The sequence below is a fragment of the Somniosus microcephalus genome, chromosome 14, assembly GCF_052327205.1.
Source record: "Somniosus microcephalus isolate GS21.2 chromosome 14, FLI_Smic_1.0, whole genome shotgun sequence".
Taxonomy (NCBI): domain Eukaryota; kingdom Metazoa; phylum Chordata; class Chondrichthyes; order Squaliformes; family Somniosidae; genus Somniosus; species Somniosus microcephalus.
The window spans coordinates 26,680,871-26,699,948 of NC_141000.1; the positions used below are offsets into that span (position 1 = coordinate 26,680,871).

Genomic DNA, 19,078 nt, shown 5'->3' on the forward strand with positions numbered 1-19,078 from the left:
CCCCCCCGCGCGTCTCTCATCCTCCCCCCCCGCCGTCTCTCATCCTCCCCCCCCGCCGTCTCTCATCCTCCCCCCCCGCCGTCTCTCCTCCTCCCCCCCCGCCGTCTCTCCTCCTCCCCCCCCGCCGTCTCTCCTCCTCCCCCCCCGCCGTCTCTCCTCCTCCCCCCCCGCCGTCTCTCCTCCTCCCCCCCCGCCGTCTCTCCTCCTCCCCCCCCGCCGTCTCTCCTCCTCCCCCCCCGCCGTCTCTCCTCCTCCCCCCCCGCCGTCTCTCCTCCTCCCCCCCCGCCGTCTCTCCTCCTCCCCCCCCGCCGTCTCTCCTCCTCCCCCCCCGCCGTCTCTCCTCCCCCCCGTCTCTCCTCCCCCCGCCGTCTCTCCTCCTCCCCCCCCGCCGTCTCTCCTCCTCCCCCCCCGCCGTCTCTCCTCCTCCCCCCCCGCCGTCTCTCCTCCTCCCCCCCCGCCGTCTCTCCTCCTCCCCCCCCGCCGTCTCTCCTCCTCCCCCCCCCGCCGTCTCTCCTCCTCCCCCCCCGCCGTCTCTCCTCCTCCCCCCCCGCCGTCTCTCCTCCTCCCCCCCCGCCGTCTCTCCTCCTCCTCCCCCCCCGCCGTCTCTCCTCCTCCTCCCCCCCCCGCCGTCTCTCCTCCTCCCCCCCCGCCGTCTCTCCTCCTCCCCCCCCGCCGTCTCTCCTCCTCCCCCCCGCCGTCTCTCCTCCTCCCCCCCCGCCGTCTCTCCTCCTCCCCCCCCCCGCCGTCTCTCCTCCTCCCCCCCCCGCCGTCTCTCCTCCTTCCCCCCCCCGCCGTCTCTCCTCCTCCCCCCCCGCCGTCTCTCCTCCTCCTCCCCCCCGCCGTCTCTCCTCCTCCTCCCCCCCGCCGTCTCTCCTCCTCCTCCCCCCCGCCGTCTCTCCTCCTCCTCCCCCCCGCCGTCTCTCCTCCTCCTCCCCCCCGCCGTCTCTCCTCCTCCTCCCCCCCGCCGTCTCTCCTCCTCCTCCCCCCCGCCGTCTCTCCTCCTCCTCCCCCGCCGCCGTCTCTCCTCCTCTCCCGCCGTCTCCCTCCCCCCCCCCCCCCCGTCCGTCTCGCATTGGTCCCACCCCCTTCTTGGGCCTCATGGGATTGGTTAACGGGCAGAAAACAGTAGGAATAAACTCTGGGGGGCCCCAGGCGATACAGCCCTAGTTTGTGTAATCTCCTCGTAATTTACCCGTTGGAGTTCAGCTATCAGTTTGATAAATCTATACTGCACTCCCTCCAAGGCCTATATATCCTTCCTAAGGTGTAGTGCCCAGAACTGCTCACAGTACTCCAGGTGTGGATTAAACAGGGCTTTGTATAGCTGCAGCATAACTTCTACCCCCTTGTATTCTAGTCCTCTCGAAATAACGACCAGCATCCCATTAGCCTTTCTGATCACTTTCTGTACCTGTCCATGACATTTAATGATCTATGTACATGGACCCATAAGTCTCTTTGGACCTCCACTGTTTCTAGCTCTGTTTCTAACTTTGGAATATGAAGAGGGCTAACCATGGAGAAGGGAAATGCCACCCAGTGAAGGCCAGAGCAAGACACAGACCATGACAAAAAGGATGTTGCTACAGAAACACATTTTCAGCCAGTAAGATTCATGTGACAGGTCCACATACAACACAGTCAACTAAGTGCCTTAGCCACACCTTTAATGAACCCATAGGTACGCAATTATGTGACCCAGAATGCAGTCCCCAATACTACCTTCGCTGCCGTCTATGCCCATTCTTTGTTGTGTTGCAGCCTTATTCTGCACCCTCAAAAAGGTTTCTAGACAGTTTAACACTTCATATAAAATTACACACGCAATTTATAAAAACTTGCATTTAGTCAGAGTCGGGCGATGTTATGGAGGTGGAAGTAGGCAGTCTTGGTAAAGGAGCGGATGTGTAGTCGCAAGCTCATCTCGGGATCAAACACAACACCAAGGTTGCAAGCTGTCTTGGTTCAGCCTCAGACAGTTGTTGGGGAGAGGGATGGAGTTGGTGGCGGGGATCAAATACAATGGCTTCGGTCTTCCCAATATTTAGTTGGACGAAATTTCTGCTCATCCAGTACTGGCTGTCAAACAGTGTGACAAATCGGAGACCGTGGAGGAGTCAAGAGAGGTGGTGGTGAAGTAGAGCGCTGTGTCGTCCGGGTTCACGTGGAACGCGTTTTCAGATGATGTCGTCGAGGGACAGCATATTGATAAGCAATAGGAGGGGGCCAAGGATAGATCTTTGGGGGACTCCAGAGGTAACCGTGCAGGAGCGGAAGAGAAGCCATTACAGGTGATTCTCTAGCTATGACTGGTTAGATAAGAATGGAAGCAGGCGAAGGCAGTCCCACCCAGCTAGACGACAGGAGATGCGTTGGAGGAGGATGGTGTCGTTAACTGTTTCAAAGGCTGCAGACAGTTCATTAAGGATCAGGAGCGATGGTTTACCACTGTTACAATCACAGGGTGTAATTTGAGACTTTGATAAGGGCCGTTTCAGTACTGTGGCAGGGACGGAAACCTGATTGGAGGGATTCAAACATGGAGCTGCGGGAAAGGTGAGCACTGATTAGGGAGGCGACAACACGTTCAAGGATTTTGGAGAGGAAAAGGAGGTTGGAGATGGGGTGGTAGTTTGCAAGGACAGAGTGGTCAAGGCTGGGTTTTTTGAGGAGAGAGGTTATAATGTGTAATTTTACTGTATTTTGGCCTGGTGCTTCCTCTTTGTGCTTGTGTTCTCTTTATTCCTTACTGATAATTTCTAAGTGTGCACCAAATGGAAGGGCTAAATGCGGTGGCTGGATCTCAGTAGAACAGCTTGGGAATAAGGTGGCTTTCGTGCTTGCTCTGAAGATGTCTGCTGTTTTTTGCCTCTGCTTCTGATGCTGTGGTTGGCTTTTCATTTTGGCACATTTATTTCTTATGAGTAACCTTATTGGCAGTTTTCTGAAATGCTGCCACCATCTTGAGTATATGCTGCCAGCTTCTGCAAACACTGGAGCCAGCATGGACATTGGTGCCACCGCCTCCAGAGAATGTTGCACTGCTGTCATCTGAAGCAGAATAGCTCTTCTTGGAAACACTTAATGCAGCGGCACTTCCAGGGACTGTACTGGCGGGGGTGGGGGCAGCTAGGTGGGAGTTGCCGAGTGATTTGGTGGGATCAAGGGCATTGGTGGAATATTGGGAGGGTGGGAGAAGAAATGATGAGTGATTGGTGAGAATGAAGGTTTTGATAGTAGATTGCGAGTGAGTTGGTGGGAACGTGGGTTTCTGTGGGAGATGTTAAGAGTTGAGCAGTCCAACAGCGGCCAGAGGAGAGGGAGTTGGAATTTCAGATTGAATTAATTATGGTGCAGGGGCACAGTTTTTTTTTCCCCTGGAGATTAGAAGAAAGTGAGCTGCTTGAAGGTGCTCTAACAATAGGGGCAGAAGCCAAGGTGGAAATTATCCATAGACATAGAAAACAGAAAACATAGAAGATAGGAGCAGGAGTAGGCCATTTGGCCCCTCGAGCCTGCTCCGCCATTTAATGAGATCATGGCTGATCATCCAAACTCAGTACCCTGTCCCTGCCTTCTCCCCATATCCCTTGATCCCTGTAGCCTTAAGAAATATATCCAACTCCTTTTCGAATATATTTAATGAATCGGCCTCAACTGCCTTCTGTGGTAGAGAATTCCACAGGTTCACCACTCTCTGGGTGAAGAAATTCCTCCTCATCTCTGTCCTAAATGGCTTACCCCTTATCTTTAGACTGTGACCCCGGTTCTGGACTTCCCCGCCATCGGGAACATCCTTCCTGCATCTAGTCTGTCTAGTCCTGTTAGAATTTTATAAGTTTCAATGAGATCCCCTCTCATTCTTCTAAACTCCGGCGAGTATAAGCCCAATCGACCCAACCCCTCTCCTCATATGTCATTCCTGCCATCCCAGGTATCAGTCTGGTGAATCTTCGCTGCACTCCCTCCATGGCAAGAAAATCCTTCCTCAGATAAGGCGACCAAAACTGCACACAATACTCGAGGTGTGGTCTCACCAAGGCCCTGTACAACTGCAGCAAGACATCCTTGTTCCTGTACTCGAACCCTCTCGCTACGAAGGCCAACATACCATTTGCCTTCTTAACCGCCTGCTGCACCTGCATGCTTACCTTCAGCGACTGGTGTACAAGGACACCCAGGTCTCGTTGCACTTCCCCTTCTCCCAATCTATTGCTGTTCAGATAATAATCTGCCTTCCTGTTTTTGCCACCAAAGTGGATAACCTCGCATTTATCCACATTATACTGCATCTGCCATGCATCTGCCCAATCACCCAACCTGTCCAAATCATACTGGAGTTTCTCGGCATCCATGAGAACTTCGCCACTGCCACAGTGCTTTAGGTGAGTCAGGTTATGGAATGTGTAGCCAGGCAGGAGGCTTCAGTGAGGGAGAAGGAGTCACCGCCCATAAGTCAGGTTTCTGGGATGTCCGTAGATTTGTTTTGAGGTCCTGGATGGCGAGAGCCTTGTGAGGGAGGCAACATTCTGGAGGATGCTGATTTGATTTACCTGGCTGGGTTTCTGCAGCAGGGTTGCTGCTCAGGGATAGCCACTGAAGGTTGTCATAATGGTGAAGCAAAGAATGCCAAGGAAAGCGGTCACATTTTGGAATTTTTTTTAATGATTTTTTTTTTTTGCTCATGGGAAAGGTATAGAAAAAGTTAATTTCAATGTCAGGCTTTTAAACCAAAGTATAATTTTTTTTAAAAGGCACATAGACGAAAGCTATTGCAAGTTAGTTTCCCCGAAGACGGTAATTAATAATCAGTTGCTTCTGCTTATCTCAGTAATTGATAGACACCTCACACTGTCTTGGAAGGGTTTCGATATCTTTCCAACTGTGAGCAGAGGAAGGGAAAAAGAGGTCATCATTTAAGTTTTTAAAGAGAAAGCTGTGAGAGCTTTTGACATGACTAAGAGCGTAGAAATGCGTCGGGACAATTAGACATCTTGGTTAAAGACCAGTGAGATGACCCACCTGAAGTGAGAAAGCAGCACATTCTTTATTTAGTATTATGTGAAGGTGAGTTGTACCGATGGATAAAGCAGCTTATTGGATCAAGCCATGTCTCCCGAATTGTTCACTTGGTTTGGCCTCAAAGATTAAAGGAGTACATGTGTGAAAGACACACCAGGTTTAAAAGGTCACAAGGGATGGTATTGTTACACCCCCAAGTTATGCTGTCTTATAGGTAGATACAGGGTAGTGCGAGTCAACTCCGAATAAAGGTAAGACCCACAGACTTGGGCTTAGGCCCAGGTGCATGTATCATGGCAAGTAAATTGGCTAGAACTTTGAGAAGTGTGTCTTACAGATTTTGTTGTTTTGGGGAGGAGAGGGAAGACTGAGGAAGAGATGCTTTTTACCAGTATCTTTAAAGGAAAAATGAATTGGTTGCGATTCCTGTCAAGCAGAGGTTAACTGCATCCTGATGTAAATGTGTAGAGGGAAGGAAAATTAACCAGGATGTTTCACTGTACTGCTTCACACTGCCTAGTGGCCAGAAAACAGGTAAGTGAACCTTAGCTGAAAACAGAGTGTGATACATGACGCCTAATAACAGGAGCAAACGACTGGCGGTAATGAGGCTGGAGCAGGGAACCAGGCCAATAGTGATGAGAAAAAAATGTCAAATTTTGAAATTTCAGCAGTTCACGTTCATGATTTAAATGTCTGCACCACTCCTAATGCTCTTGCTGTTCTCTTTTCTTTATATAGGTTTAAAAAACGAGTACTAATTGAAGAGCTTGAAGGGATTTTGGAAGAAATACAAAGTAAATCCAGTCGGGTAAATCATATTAATAACCGATAATGAATCCTGAGAAACAATAAGACTGGACTTTTTTTTTGGTATTCTCTTAAAGCACCCGAGAAAGCCCCACTGGATCACACAAGCTTATTTTTTACCGTACATTCATCTGCTCTGCGCTTAAATTTGCCTTCACTTTTCTTTGCACGGATAGACTATCTGGACCTTGGCAAAAGGAGTATTTTTAAGAGTGCCATCTGATGGTGTATCTGCCACTTGGTTAAAAAGATGTTTATACAACACATTCAGCACACTGGGCAAGGGGCACTTCACTATCCCAGCAGGTGACTTGTGTATTATTTTACCTTCCGAAAGGCACCATTTTGTAGCAACATTTGCTTTCCGTTATTAACCCTTGTTTTTGTGTTGAAGCAGCTTGCTTCAGAGATGGGATAAATCATCTTGGCAAAAGTGAACCCAATTTGATTTTATGTTGCATTGGAATTAAAGGAGGAAAAGTCTTTTGTGTCCGATGAATTCTGACGTGTTTTGTCTTGTCTGCATTTTGTCGCGGTTCCCTTCTAGCCTGGCTTAGCTTCCCCAGGTCAATCCTTCTAATAAATCCTTGGGAACTGGCCCTTGCCAAACAAACTGTATACACAATAAGGACATTTGTCTTTTTTTAAAAAAGCTAAGATTTGTCTACAGCAAATTATTTTTGAATGGAACACTGTGTTGTAAATGGCCATATTTTGAAAATTATTTAAAATGCCTTTGTTACTATTTCCTGCATTAAAAAAATCTATTTTATATTGGATTGTTTTTTTTTGCGTATGTAACCAACCTCCCGGACTCCGGGTGTCTCTTTCCTCAAGTACAAGTGAAGTGACCGGCTCCATTGCAATGAGAAAATTCCTGCCTGCTTGAATGGATGCCATCTTTACAAGTGTTGACCATTTATCTTCTCAGCTGTGTAATGATGTGTTGGCAGTGCACGCACACTATGGGTTGTCACAGGTAGCACGAGACTTGGATTGAACTTCCCCTTTTTATACAAGGTAAGCCTAAATGTTTAAAGTGGAATGAAGGTAGGAGGGGGTGACATTTGGCAAAACTGCCCTGTATTATTAACTATGTCAAATTCCCATGGGCAATTTCACTCCTTGTTGCATGTTCATCGCACTTCCACTGATTTAGCAGGAGAGTGATCAGCACAAATATTAATGTTCACGCGGGACTATTGTGTTCTATGGGCGTATGTTAACTGCATTCTTTAGCAATACAATGCTGCCTTTTAAATAAGGGATAGATATTATTATCTAAATGGAGAGAAACTGCAAAGTGCTACAGTACAAAGGGATCTGGGGGTCCTGGTGCATGAAACACAAAAAGTTAGTATGCAGGTGCAGCAGGTGATCAGGAAGGCCAATGGAATCTTGGCTTTTATTGCAAGGGGGATGGAGTATAAAAACAGGGAAGTCTTGCTGCAGTTATACAGGGTATTGGTGAGGCCACACCTGGAATACTGCGTGCAGTTTTGGTTTCCATATTTAAGAAAAGATATACTTGCTCTCGAGGCGGTTCAGAGAAGGTTCACTCGGTTGATTCCAGAGATGAGGGGGTTGACGTATGAGGAAAGGTTGAGTAGGTTGGGACTCTACTCATTGGAGTTCAGAAGAATGAGCGCGATCTTATCGAAACATATAAGATTGTGAGGGGGCTTGATCGGGTGGATGCGGGGAGGATGTTTCCACTGATGGGTGAGACTAGAACTAGGGGGCATAATCTAAGAATAAGAGGCTGCGCTTTCAAAACTGAGATGAGAAGAAACTTCTTCACTCAAAGGGTAGTAAATCTATGGAATTTGCTACCCCAGAGAGCTGTGGAAGCTGCAACATTAAATAAATTTAAAATGGAGATAGACAGTTTCCTAGCAGATAAGGGAATTAGGGGTTACGGGGAGAGGGCAGGGAAGTGGACGTGAGTCTAGATTCGGATCAACCATGATCCTATTGAATGGCGGAGCAGGCCCGAGGGGCCGTATGGCCTACTCCTGCTCCTACTACTTATGTTCTTATGTACAAATGCATACAAACTTATTTTGTCACTCCAGATTTATATAACAAAAAAGATATGTATGGTAAATATAAGTCCCTCTTTCAGCTAGACTGTTATTTGCTGTTTAAATTGACAAGGTAGATAGTTAATAAATACAATGTCCTATAAGTTCCTCAAATGACCAGAAATCTTATTTCTTCAGAATTAAAAAAAAAAAAACATTTTGGAATGTGTTTATTCAAGAGGATCCATCACTTGGCCCATGAAAAGAATTGTTCCTGTGGGATTAAATGGACAATATTTAATATATCATTTGGCATCATGCACATAAATCATTAAACTTCTGAGTGAAAGTCCAATCAGTCTGAACAATTAGAATGCTACATATTGTATTGCCATTAGAACCCATGTATAGAAGAGTTATTTTTAAGCTGTAGTTACAAATGATCAACTGTTTGATTTAACTACAGTCAGAATGCAAGATGTAACTGATACAAATACCAAAAACAGGAAGGATCGTTGTACTCCACATACTATAAGTAAGGCACTTTATAAATCACTTTGTTAGACTTCGGGTTTCCAATTATGGGCACCAAACTTTAGAAAGGACGTCAAGACCTTGGAGAGGGTGCACAGGAGATTTGCTCAAATTGTACCAGGGATGAGGAGCTTCAGTTATGTGGGGAGATTAGAGAAACTGGGATTGTTCTCCTTAGAGCAGAGAAGGTTAAGGGGAGATTTAATTAAAAAAGAGACTTGCATTTATATAGAGCCTTTCACAACCTCCAAACATCCCAAAGCGCTTTACAGCCAAGTAAGTACTTTTAAAATGTAGTCACTGATGTAATGTAGGAAACGTGGCAGCCAATTCACGCTGAGGAAGCTCCCACAAACCACAATGTGATAATGACCAAATGATCTGTTTTTGTGATGTTGATTGAGACAAATATTGGCCAAGACATCAGGGATAATGCCCCTGCTCCTCTTCGAAAAATAGTGCCGTGGGATCTTTTAAGTCCACCCGAGAGGGCAGATGGAGCCTCGGTTTAACGTCTTGTCCGAAAGATGGCACCTGCAACACTACAGCGTTCCCTCAGTACTGCACTGGAGTGTCAACTGAGATTTTTGTGCTCAAGTCCTTGGAATGGGACTTGAACCCACAACCTTCTGACTCAGAGGTGAGAGTGCTACTAACTGAGCCACAGTTGGCACAATAGATGTTCAAAATTTTGATGGGTTTTAATAGAGTGGGTAGTGGAAAACGGTGAGGGTCAGTAACCAGAGAACACAGATTTAAAATAATGGGCAAAAAAGCGGGTGTGGGGGGGGGTGGAAATGAGGAAAAAAAATTTACTTGGCGGTTATGATCTGGAATGCACTGTCTGAAAGGGTAGTGGAAGCAGATTCAATAGGAACTTTCAAAAGGGAATTGGATCTCTACTGAAATGAAAAATTTGCAGGGCAGGAGTGCTTTAGAATAATAAAAGTTTACGGCACAGAAGGAAGCTATTCGGCCTATCGTGTCTGTGCCAGCCGAAAAAGAGCTATCCAGCCTAATCCCACTTTCTAGCTCTTGGTCCGTAGCCTTGTAGGTTACGGCACCTCAAGTGCATATCCAACTACTTTTTAAATGTGATGAGGGTTTCTGCCTCTACTACCCTTTCAGGCAGTGAGTTCCAGACCCCCACCACCCTCTGGGTGAAAAAAGTTCTCCTCAACTTCCCACTAGTCCTTCTACCAATTACTTTAAATCTATGCCCCCTGGTTATTGACCTCTCTGCTAAGGGAAATAGGTCCTTCCTATCCACTCTATCTAGGCCCCTCATGATTTTATACACCTCAATTAAATCTCCCCTCTACCTCATCTGTTCCAATCTTTCCTCATAGATAAAGTTCTCCAATCCTGGCAACATCCTTGTAAATCTCCTCTACCCTCTCAAGTGCAATCGCATCTTTCCTGTAATGTGGTGACCAGAACTGTACACAGTACTCTAGTTGTGGCCTAACTAGTGTTTTATACAGTTCTAGCATAACTTCCTTGCTCTTATATTCTATGCCTCGGCTAATAAAGGAGAGCTTCCCGTATGCCTTCTTAATCACCTTATCTACCTGTCCTGCTACCTTCAGGGATCTGCGGACAGGCACTCCAAGGTCCCACTGTTTCTCTACTCTTCTCCGTATCCTACCATTTATTGTGTATTCCTTGCCTTGTTAGCCCTCCCCAAATGCATTGCCTCATACTTAGCTGCATTTTATTCTATTTACCACTTTTTTGCCCACCTGACCAGTGGGACTAATTTGGATAGCTCAAAGAACTGGCATAGGCACAATGGCCTCTTTCTGTGCTGTATGATTCCAAGTCATGCAGAGGTGAAAATGTAAGTAATGAAGTACTTTTTATCAGGGTGGGAATCAAGGAAGCCTACAGATGCGAGGAGGTGGGTGGCTTTCATTTCCTTGTCATAATGAGATGACCAACTTCACACTAAAGGTGGTTAAGCAAGAGATTGCTCCAGTGTGTCACGGCTGTGTTCATTTCTGTCCTGCATCCAGGACGATGGTCCACCTGCAAAGCCTGGAGCAGTGCTGCAGTGAGAATTACGCATGCTATGTGGAGTATGCTAGTCAGCATCATGGGTGAAGATGTAGTATACGCCGCATCTTTTTTTAACTTGTATGGGATTTCCTCCGGCCCTGCTTCCGCCCACCTGCTGCTGAAACTCTCAGCCGGGCTTTTGTTACCTCCAAACTCGACTATTCCAATGCTCTCCTGGCCAGCTTCCCATCCTCCACCCTCTGTCCTCCATCAACTTGTGCTGATCCAAAACTCTGCTGTCCGTATCCTATCCTGCACCAAGTCCCGTTCACCCATCACCCCTGTGCTTGTTGATGTACAGTGGTTCACAATTTGCAATGCTTCAAACTTAAAATTCTTATGCTCGTGTTTAAATCCCTCCATCGCCTTGACCCTCCCTATCTCTGTAACCTCCTCCATCCCTACAACCCCCCCCCCCGAGAGCTCTGCGTCTCTCCAATTTTGGCCTGTTATGCATACTCCCTCCCTTCGCCTCACCATTTGTTCAACCGTCTAGATCCTATATTCTGGAATTCACTTCCTAAACCCCTCCACCTCTCTCCTCCTTGAAGACCCTCTTTAGAACTCACCTCTTTGACCAAGAGTTTAGTTATCTCTGCTAATATTTGCTGCTTTGGCTCGGTGTCCATTTTTATCTGATTGTGCTCCTGTGAAGTGCCTTGGGATGCTCTTCATTATAGGTGCTATGTAAATGTAAGTTATCATTAATGTTGTTGATTTGTTTCTACTGGCTGAGAACTGAGCATATTCCGTGCGACACGGAGAGATTGTCGTGCCTTAATGTCCATTTTCACTGCACGACTGAATCACTGTAAAAATGCATTCTAATTTGAACAAGAACTACTGCAGCTGAAGATTATTTGTATACCTAAATATTGTGTATAATCAACACACAAATATCATACATTACCTGTGTTGGCATGCCGCAGTAGAAAGAAAAATGGCCTGTCAGCCTTAAATACAAGGGCTCGGGACCTTTTCAGTAGAACCATAGCTAAAACAAAATTGGAATATAGTTACAAGATCTATGGTAAGAATAGAATCATTCACAATAGTTAGGTTTACTTCTATAGTTGGTTAGAGACATGTATTTTCTAGGTTTAAGTAACATTTAACATTTAATACCCAAGTTTCACATTTGCATTTGTCTTAACTGGTTCTTCCTTCTCCTCCCCACCACTCAAATGTTTCTCTCCCTGTGCCCCTCACTTGAATCTGATGCTCTGTGGGTGCTACCAACCCTCTGGTGCCTCACCCGAGTGTCGTTCCTGAAGTACAGGCTTCTGGGTATGGCTAAGTGACTGCGACCCTGATCTTCAGCACATGGGTTGCTGCATAGCAAGCAGTCTGGAATAGAAACCAGGCTGCCACTTTTTTCCTCCGCCCGGATTCTGTTGCCTCAGCTGAGATTGCCTAAGCCTTTTCTTTTTAGATGTGTATTGCCCTGTTATTAGTCCTATGAATACATTGCCTATGAATAGATCTATCCTTTAGATCCTCCTTCATCCCTTTTATACATCCTTACTGTTACTGCCTTGGAGGAATCTCTTGTATCCTGTATTTTTCTGCCCTTTTATTTTCCTTTTGATTTTTGATATCGTAATCTGTATCCTAAATTTGGCATGTTTGAACAGATGAATTTTCTACATGGCAAAGGGTCATTGCCATATACATGACAGATGAGCATTCATTATATCTGCTTAATATATTAAATGTGAAATGTTCTCTTTATTTCCCTCCCACCCCGTCCCAGCAGCTATGTCCGCTTTACTTTTTGAAGGTAACACTTTTTAAAATCCATTTACTGGTATCCTTGTAGCATAGTCCACATGCTCACTAGGGATGAGGCACGGCAACTTTAAGGCCTGTACCACTAACTGAATTTAGATGCTGTTTGACTGCTGCCCTGGGATGAGTTACACTCAAGTTTTCTCTTTATCCACAGGGGGAAGAGCCAATTTGTGTACAGCAAGGTCCCACAAACAGCAGTGAGATACATGACCAGATAATCTGTTTTAGTGATGTTGGTTGAGGGCCAGGACCCCCCTGCTTTTCTTCACAGTGCCATGGGATCTTTTACATCCATGTGAGAAGGCAGATGGTTTAATGTCCCATCCAAAAGGCACCTCCAACAGTGCAGCACTGGAGTGTCAGCCTAGACTTTGTGCTCCAGTCTCTGGAAGTGGGACTTGAACCCATGACTGACTGACTGAGGCAAGAGTGCTACCCACGGCTGACACCACAGATTTAACATACATGGTAACTTTCCAGAAAATACATAATGAGCCTTCTCTCCATCTGTGAGCACTGTATTTGCCATTCCAATGTAAGAGCACAGGTTTGTCCTTATCTTTGTACGTCTTGGAGAGGAACATCTGTATCATGGTGTGGTAGAAACTTGTTCTCGGTACTCTGGGAATACTTATTCGAAACAGTAAATACCTGTAGCAGCTGCAGCTTCAGTGCCATCCTCTGTTACTTCTATTTTTGCTTCATGGATAGCTTCAGAAACAAACAGTTTGTTGTGCTCTAAAATTATGAAACATCACTAGTTATTACTCAACATTCAAAATTGTATTTTGCATTTAAAAATGGAGCTTGATTGTTGGTTTCATTCATTGGTGTTTGCCAGAAGCCAATTTGCTTTGATTTATCTTGGAAAAGGATACTTAAAATGTCAACAATGAAATCATTTCTCTGCTTATGATTTATATAGCTTGAAGATTTTAACATGGAGACCCAGATTGTTTCTTAACTGAATATACAGGAGTATTAAAAGAAGTCTGTTACTGAAATGTTACATTTCTAACTGATGTATAAACCTATCCTGCCTTATTAGGATTAGCATGCTGCTTACCAGAAATTCCTCTGAAGTCTGCTTTACTGGGACTGAAAAGGTCAGTGATTCCCAAAGTCGTTAGCACTGTCTTAAGGTTGAACTTATTTCGTACTTTAAACCTAAATGTTAAAAGTAAGACAAGATACAGTCACTTTAATGCTCCACCACGGAGACAGTGGGGGTAATTTTAACCTAACCTCTTTCAATGGAAAGTAAAACCGGGGTGTGGTGTAAAATGGGCGGACAATCTGATAGTTAGTTTTCTGCCAGGTGGGTTTGGTTAAAATTGCCCCCAAATATGACTCTTTAAAAATTGAGCGTCATTGAAACAGCATGTCAGTATATGCAACCTTGGAGTGGTGAGACACAGGTCTGATCTCTCATCTTGTTGACGCCCTACTCTACATGTTGTTGTGCACATGCTTCCCTGCAGGGAGAGGGAAAACGAGATGTTCCCCCACCTCACTAATGTTTACCTTCTGCTGATGGACTAAGTCTGGGATTGAGCATATTACCCACACCTGCTTTGAGTACAAGAGGTGTGTGGACTGGGGGGGGGAAGAACCAGTGAAGGAGAGGCATATGTTCTCGTATCCTCAAACAAACATTGCGAAAGGGCATGAGTGCAGTATTCCAATTCAGCATACTTAAAGCGTGTGTATGTGCCATGTTTCCCCACTGTAATGGGAGCGTTATTTATTAGAAGATATTTCAATTGGGTGGAGATAAGGAGATGCTCCATGGGGAGAGAAAATCCAGTGGCCTTGATCTCTCTCTGCACATTTCTTTGCACATTGCAAAGCTTAAGAGCAGATTGACTGTCCCATTGGGAGAATAACAAGTTGGATGGAAAGACCAAAAGCAAGGTGAGAAAATTAAATTTCAGGGATTGGGTGTTGCAGCACTGTCCTTTCACCTCAGATCTAGATTCCAATCTAACCCAGGCTGATTGGAAGAAAGTCTCCCTTTTCCCTGCTGGTTTTTGGATTATATAAATCCATAATGCAAAACATCATATACGTAACTTGTTGGTAGTTGGCAATCTCGCTCAACGGTACAAGGATGGCTTGTGCAGGGAATGGAAATATCACACTGGTTGGGGCAAAGTGGAGACTGCTCTACATCTGGCTCTACTACATCTGACCTGGAAGATCATGTCACTGACACTGCCTATAAAATAATCCATTCCCTACCACTGTGTCCTTCATTACGTTGAGTACAACATTTGAGTGGAAAAAAACTCTCAATATTATGAGAAGAGATTTCAATTATAAATCTACAGTGGAAGGCAGTTAACAAATGAATAGTCACATTTTCCCTAAGTCTAAATTTAAAAAAACGCAGTAAACACCGATCTCGTTGATGTATTTGGCCCATTTTTACAATAATGACAGAAAAATCTTATCAAAAATGATCATGAATTAACTGCACTGTAATTATTTGTTTTTTATTCGTTCATGGGATGTGGGCGTCGCTGGCAAGGTCAGCATTTATTGCCCATCCCTAGTTGCCCTTGAGAAGATGGTGAGCCGCCGCCTTGAACTGCTGCAGTCCATGTGGTGAAGGTACTCTGTTGTTAGGGAGGGAGTCCCAGGATTTTGACAAAGTGACGATGAAGGAACAGCGATATACTTCCAAGTGGTATTCAATATTCAGGAAAGACGGGCGAAAAGGAGGTGGGGTAGCATTGCTGGTTAAAGAGGAGATTAACACAATTGTAAGGAAGGATATTAGCTCTGATGATGTGGAATCTATATGGGTAGAGCTGAGAAATACCATGGGGCAGAAAACGTTAGTGGGAGTTGTATACAGACCCCCAAACACTAATACGGAGGTTGGGGATGGCATTAAACAGGAAATTAGAGACTCGTGCAATAAGGGCACAGCAGTTATCATGGGTAACTTTAATCTACATATAGATTAGGCTAACCAAATTAGTAACAATACTGTGGAGGAGGAATTCCTGGAGTGTATACGGGATGGTTTCCTGGACCAATATGTCGAGGAACAGGCCATCTTAGACTGGGTATTATGTAATGAGAAAGGAATAATTAGCCATCTTGTGCGAGGCCCCGTGGGGTGGAGTGATCATAATTTGATAGTATTCTTCATTAAGATGGAGAGTGAAGTAGTTGACTCAGAGACTAGGGTCCTGAATTTAAATAAAGGAAACTACGATGGTATGAGGCGCGAGTTGGGTAGGATTGATTGGGGAAAGTTACTCCAAGGGTTGACGGTGGATAGGCAATGGCAAACATTCAAAGATCGCATTGATGAACTACAGAATTTGTTCATCCCTGTTTGGCATAAAAAGTGACTCAACCGTGGCTAACAAGGGAAATTAGGGATAGCATAAGATCCAAGGAGAGGACATATAAATTGGCCAGAAAAAGCAGTAAACCTGAGGATTGGGAGCAGTTTAGGATTCAATAAAGGAGGACAAAGGGATTAATTAAGAGGGGGAAAATAGAGTATGAGAGCTTGCAGGGAACATAAAAACTGACTGTAAAAGCTTCTATAGATATGTGAAGAGAAAAAGATTGGTGAAGTCAAGCATAGGTCCCTTGCAGTCAGAATCAGGGGAACAAAGAAATGGCAGACCAATTAAATACATACTTTAGTTCTGTCTTCACAAAGGAGGACACAAATAACTTCCCAGAGATGTCAGGGAACATAGGGTCTGATGAGAGGGAGGAACTGAATGAAATCAGTATTTGTATGGAAATTGATGGGATTGAAGGCCGATAAACCTAGGGTACTTAAGGAAGTGGCCCTAGAAATAGTAGATGCATTGCTGGTCATCTTCCAAAATTCTATAGACTCTGGAACAGTTCCTGTGGATTGGAGGGTAGCTAATGTTACCCCACTATTTAAAAAAGGTGGTAGAGAGAAAACGGGGAATTATAGACCGGTAAGCCTGACATCGGTAGTGGGGAAAATGCTAGAGTCCATTATAAAAGATGTAATAGCAGAGCATTTGGATAACGGTGACAGGATCAGACAAAGTCAACATGGATTTACAAAAGGTAAATCGTGCTTGACTAATCTACTGGAATTTTTTGAGGATGTAACTGGTAGAATAGATAAGAGAGAACCAGTGGATGTGGTGTATTTGGACTTTCAGAAGGCTTTCGATAAGGTCCTGCATAAGAGATTAGCGTGTAAAGTTAAGGCACATGGGATTGGGGGCAAGGTACTGACTTGGATAGAGAACTGGTTGGCAGACAGGAAGCAAAGAGTTGGAATAAACGGGTCCTTTTCCGAGTGGCAGGCAGTGACTAGTGGGGTATCGCAGGGATCGGTGCTAGGACCCCAGCTATTCCCAATATATATTAATGATCTAGACGAGGGAACTAGATGTAATATCCAAGTTTGCAGACGACACAAAGCTGGGTGGGCGTGGGTGCTGAGGAGGATGCCGAGAAACTCCAGTATGATTTGGACAGGTTGGGTGATTGGGCAGATGCAGTATAATGTGGATAAATGAGAGGTTATCCACTTTGGTGGCAAAAACAGGAAGGCAGATTATTATCTGAACGGCAATAGATTGGGAGAAGGGGAAGTGCAACGAGACCTGGGTGTCCTTGTGCACCAGTCGCTGAAGGTAAGCATGCAGGTGCAGCAGGGGGTTAAGAAGGCAAATGGTATGTTGGCCCTCGTAGCGAGAGGGTTCGAGTACAGGAACAAGGATGTCTTGCTGCAGTTGTACAGGGCCTTGGTGAGACCACATTTTGAGTATTGTGTGCAGTTTTGGTCGCCTTATCTGAGGAAGGATGTTCTTGCCATGGAGGGAGTGCAGCGAAGATTCACCAGACTGATACCTGGGGTGGCAAGAATGACGTATGAGGAGAGATTGGGTCGATTGGGCTTATACTCGCTGGAGTTTAGAAGAATGAGAGGGGATCTCATTGAAACTTATAAAATTCTAACAGGACTAGACAGACTAGATGCAGGAAGGATGTTCCCGATGGCGGGGGAGCCCAGAGCCAGGGGTCACAGTCTAAGGATAAGGGGTAAGCCATTTAGGACAGAGATGAGGAGGAATCTCTTCACCCAGAGAGTGGTGAACCTGTGGAATTCTCTACCACAGAAGGCAGTTGAGGCCAATTCATTAAATATATTCAAGAAGGAGTTAGATATATTTCTTAAGGCTGAAGGGATATGGGGAGAAGGCAGGGACAGGGTACTGAGTTTGGATGATCAGCCATGATCTCATTGAATGGCAGAGTAGGCTTGAGGGGCTGAATGCCCTACTCCTGCTCCTATCTTCTATGTTTCTATGTGAGTCAGTATGGTGTGTGACTTGGAGGGGAACTTGTAGGTGGTATTCCCATGCTGTCCTTGTCCTTCTAGGTGATAGAGGTCGTGGGTTTGGGAGGTGCTGCCGAAGAAGCCTTCGCGAGTTGCTACAGTGCATCTTGTAGATGGTACACACTGCAGCCATGGTACACCGGTGGTGGAGGGAGTGAATGTTTAAGGTGGTGGATGGGGTGCCAATCAAGCGGGCTGCTTTGTCCTGGATGGTATCGAGCTTCTTGTGTTGGAGCTGCACTCATCCAGGCAAGTGGAGAGTATTCCATCACACTCCTGACTTGTGCCTTGTAGATGGTGGAACGACTTTGGGGAGACAGGTGGTGAGACACTCGCCGCAGAATACCTAGCCTCTGAACTGCTCTTGTTGCCACAGTATTTATGTGGCTGGTCCAGTTAAGTTTCTGGTCAATGATGACCCCCCCCCCACGCTATTGATGGTGGGGGATTCGGCGATGGTAATGCCGTTGAATGTCAAGGGGCAGTGGTTAGTCGCTCGCTTGTTGGAGATAGTCATTGCCTGGCACTTGTGCGGCACGAATGTTACCTGCCACTTATCAGCCCAAGCCTGAATGTCGTCCAGGTCTTGCATACGGGCATGGACTGCTTCATTATCTGCGGAGTTGCGAATGGCACTGAACACAGTGCAGTCATCAGCGAACATCCCCACTTCTGACCTTTATGATGGAGGGAAGGTCATTGATGAAGCAGCTGAAGATGGCTGGGCCTAGAACACTGCCCTGAGGAACTCCTGCAGCGATGTCCGCAACCATCTTCCTTTGTGCTAGGTATGACTCCAGCCAGTGGAGAGTTTTCCCCCCGATTCCCACTGACTTCAGTTTTACTGGGGCTCCTTGATGCCATATTTGGTCAAATGCTGCCTTGATGTCAAGGGCAGTCACTCTCACCTCACCTCTGGAATTCAGCTATTTTGTTCATGTTTGGACCAAGGCTGTAATGAGGTCTGGAGCCGAATGATCCTGGCGGAACCCAAACTGGGCATCAGTGAACAGGTTATTGGTGAGTAAGTGCTGCTTGATAGCACTGTTGACGACACCTTCCATCACTTTGCTGATGATTGAGTGTAGACTGATGGGGCAGTAATTGGCTGGATTGGATTTGTCCTTTGTGGACAGGACATACCTGGGCAGTTTTCCACACTGTCGTATAGATGCCAGTGTTATAGCTGTACTGGAACAGCTTGGTTAGAGGCGCGGCTAGTTCTGGAGCACAAGTCTTCAGCACGACAGCCAGGATGTTTTCGGGGCCCATAGCCTTTTCTGTAACCAGTGCGCTCAGCCGTTTCTTGATATCATGTGGAGTGAATCGAATTGGCTCAAGACTGACTTCTGTGAAGGTGGCTACCTCAGGAGTAGGCCCAATATGGATCATCCAATCGGCACTCATGGCTGAAAACGCTTCAGCTTTGTCTTTTGCACTCGCATGCTGGGCTCCACCATCATTGAGGATGGGGATATTC

General features: G+C 45.8%; 1 protein-coding gene across 1 annotated transcript in view; it reads right to left on the bottom strand.

The window, feature by feature from the left end:
* Positions 1 to 4,648: 4,648 nt before the first annotated feature.
* Positions 4,649 to 19,078, bottom strand: part of serpine3 (serpin peptidase inhibitor, clade E (nexin, plasminogen activator inhibitor type 1), member 3) — a 43,582-nt gene continuing 29,152 nt past the window's right edge. Inside the window, exons 6-9 of the mRNA XM_086006389.1 lie at positions 13,306 to 13,406; positions 12,891 to 12,977; positions 11,359 to 11,442; positions 4,649 to 8,130 (exon numbers count right to left, since the gene is read on the bottom strand). Coding sequence (XP_085862515.1) covers positions 8,087 to 8,130; positions 11,359 to 11,442; positions 12,891 to 12,977; positions 13,306 to 13,406 — 316 coding nt within the window. The 3' untranslated portion in view covers positions 4,649 to 8,086. The remainder of the gene's footprint in view (positions 8,131 to 11,358; positions 11,443 to 12,890; positions 12,978 to 13,305; positions 13,407 to 19,078) is intronic.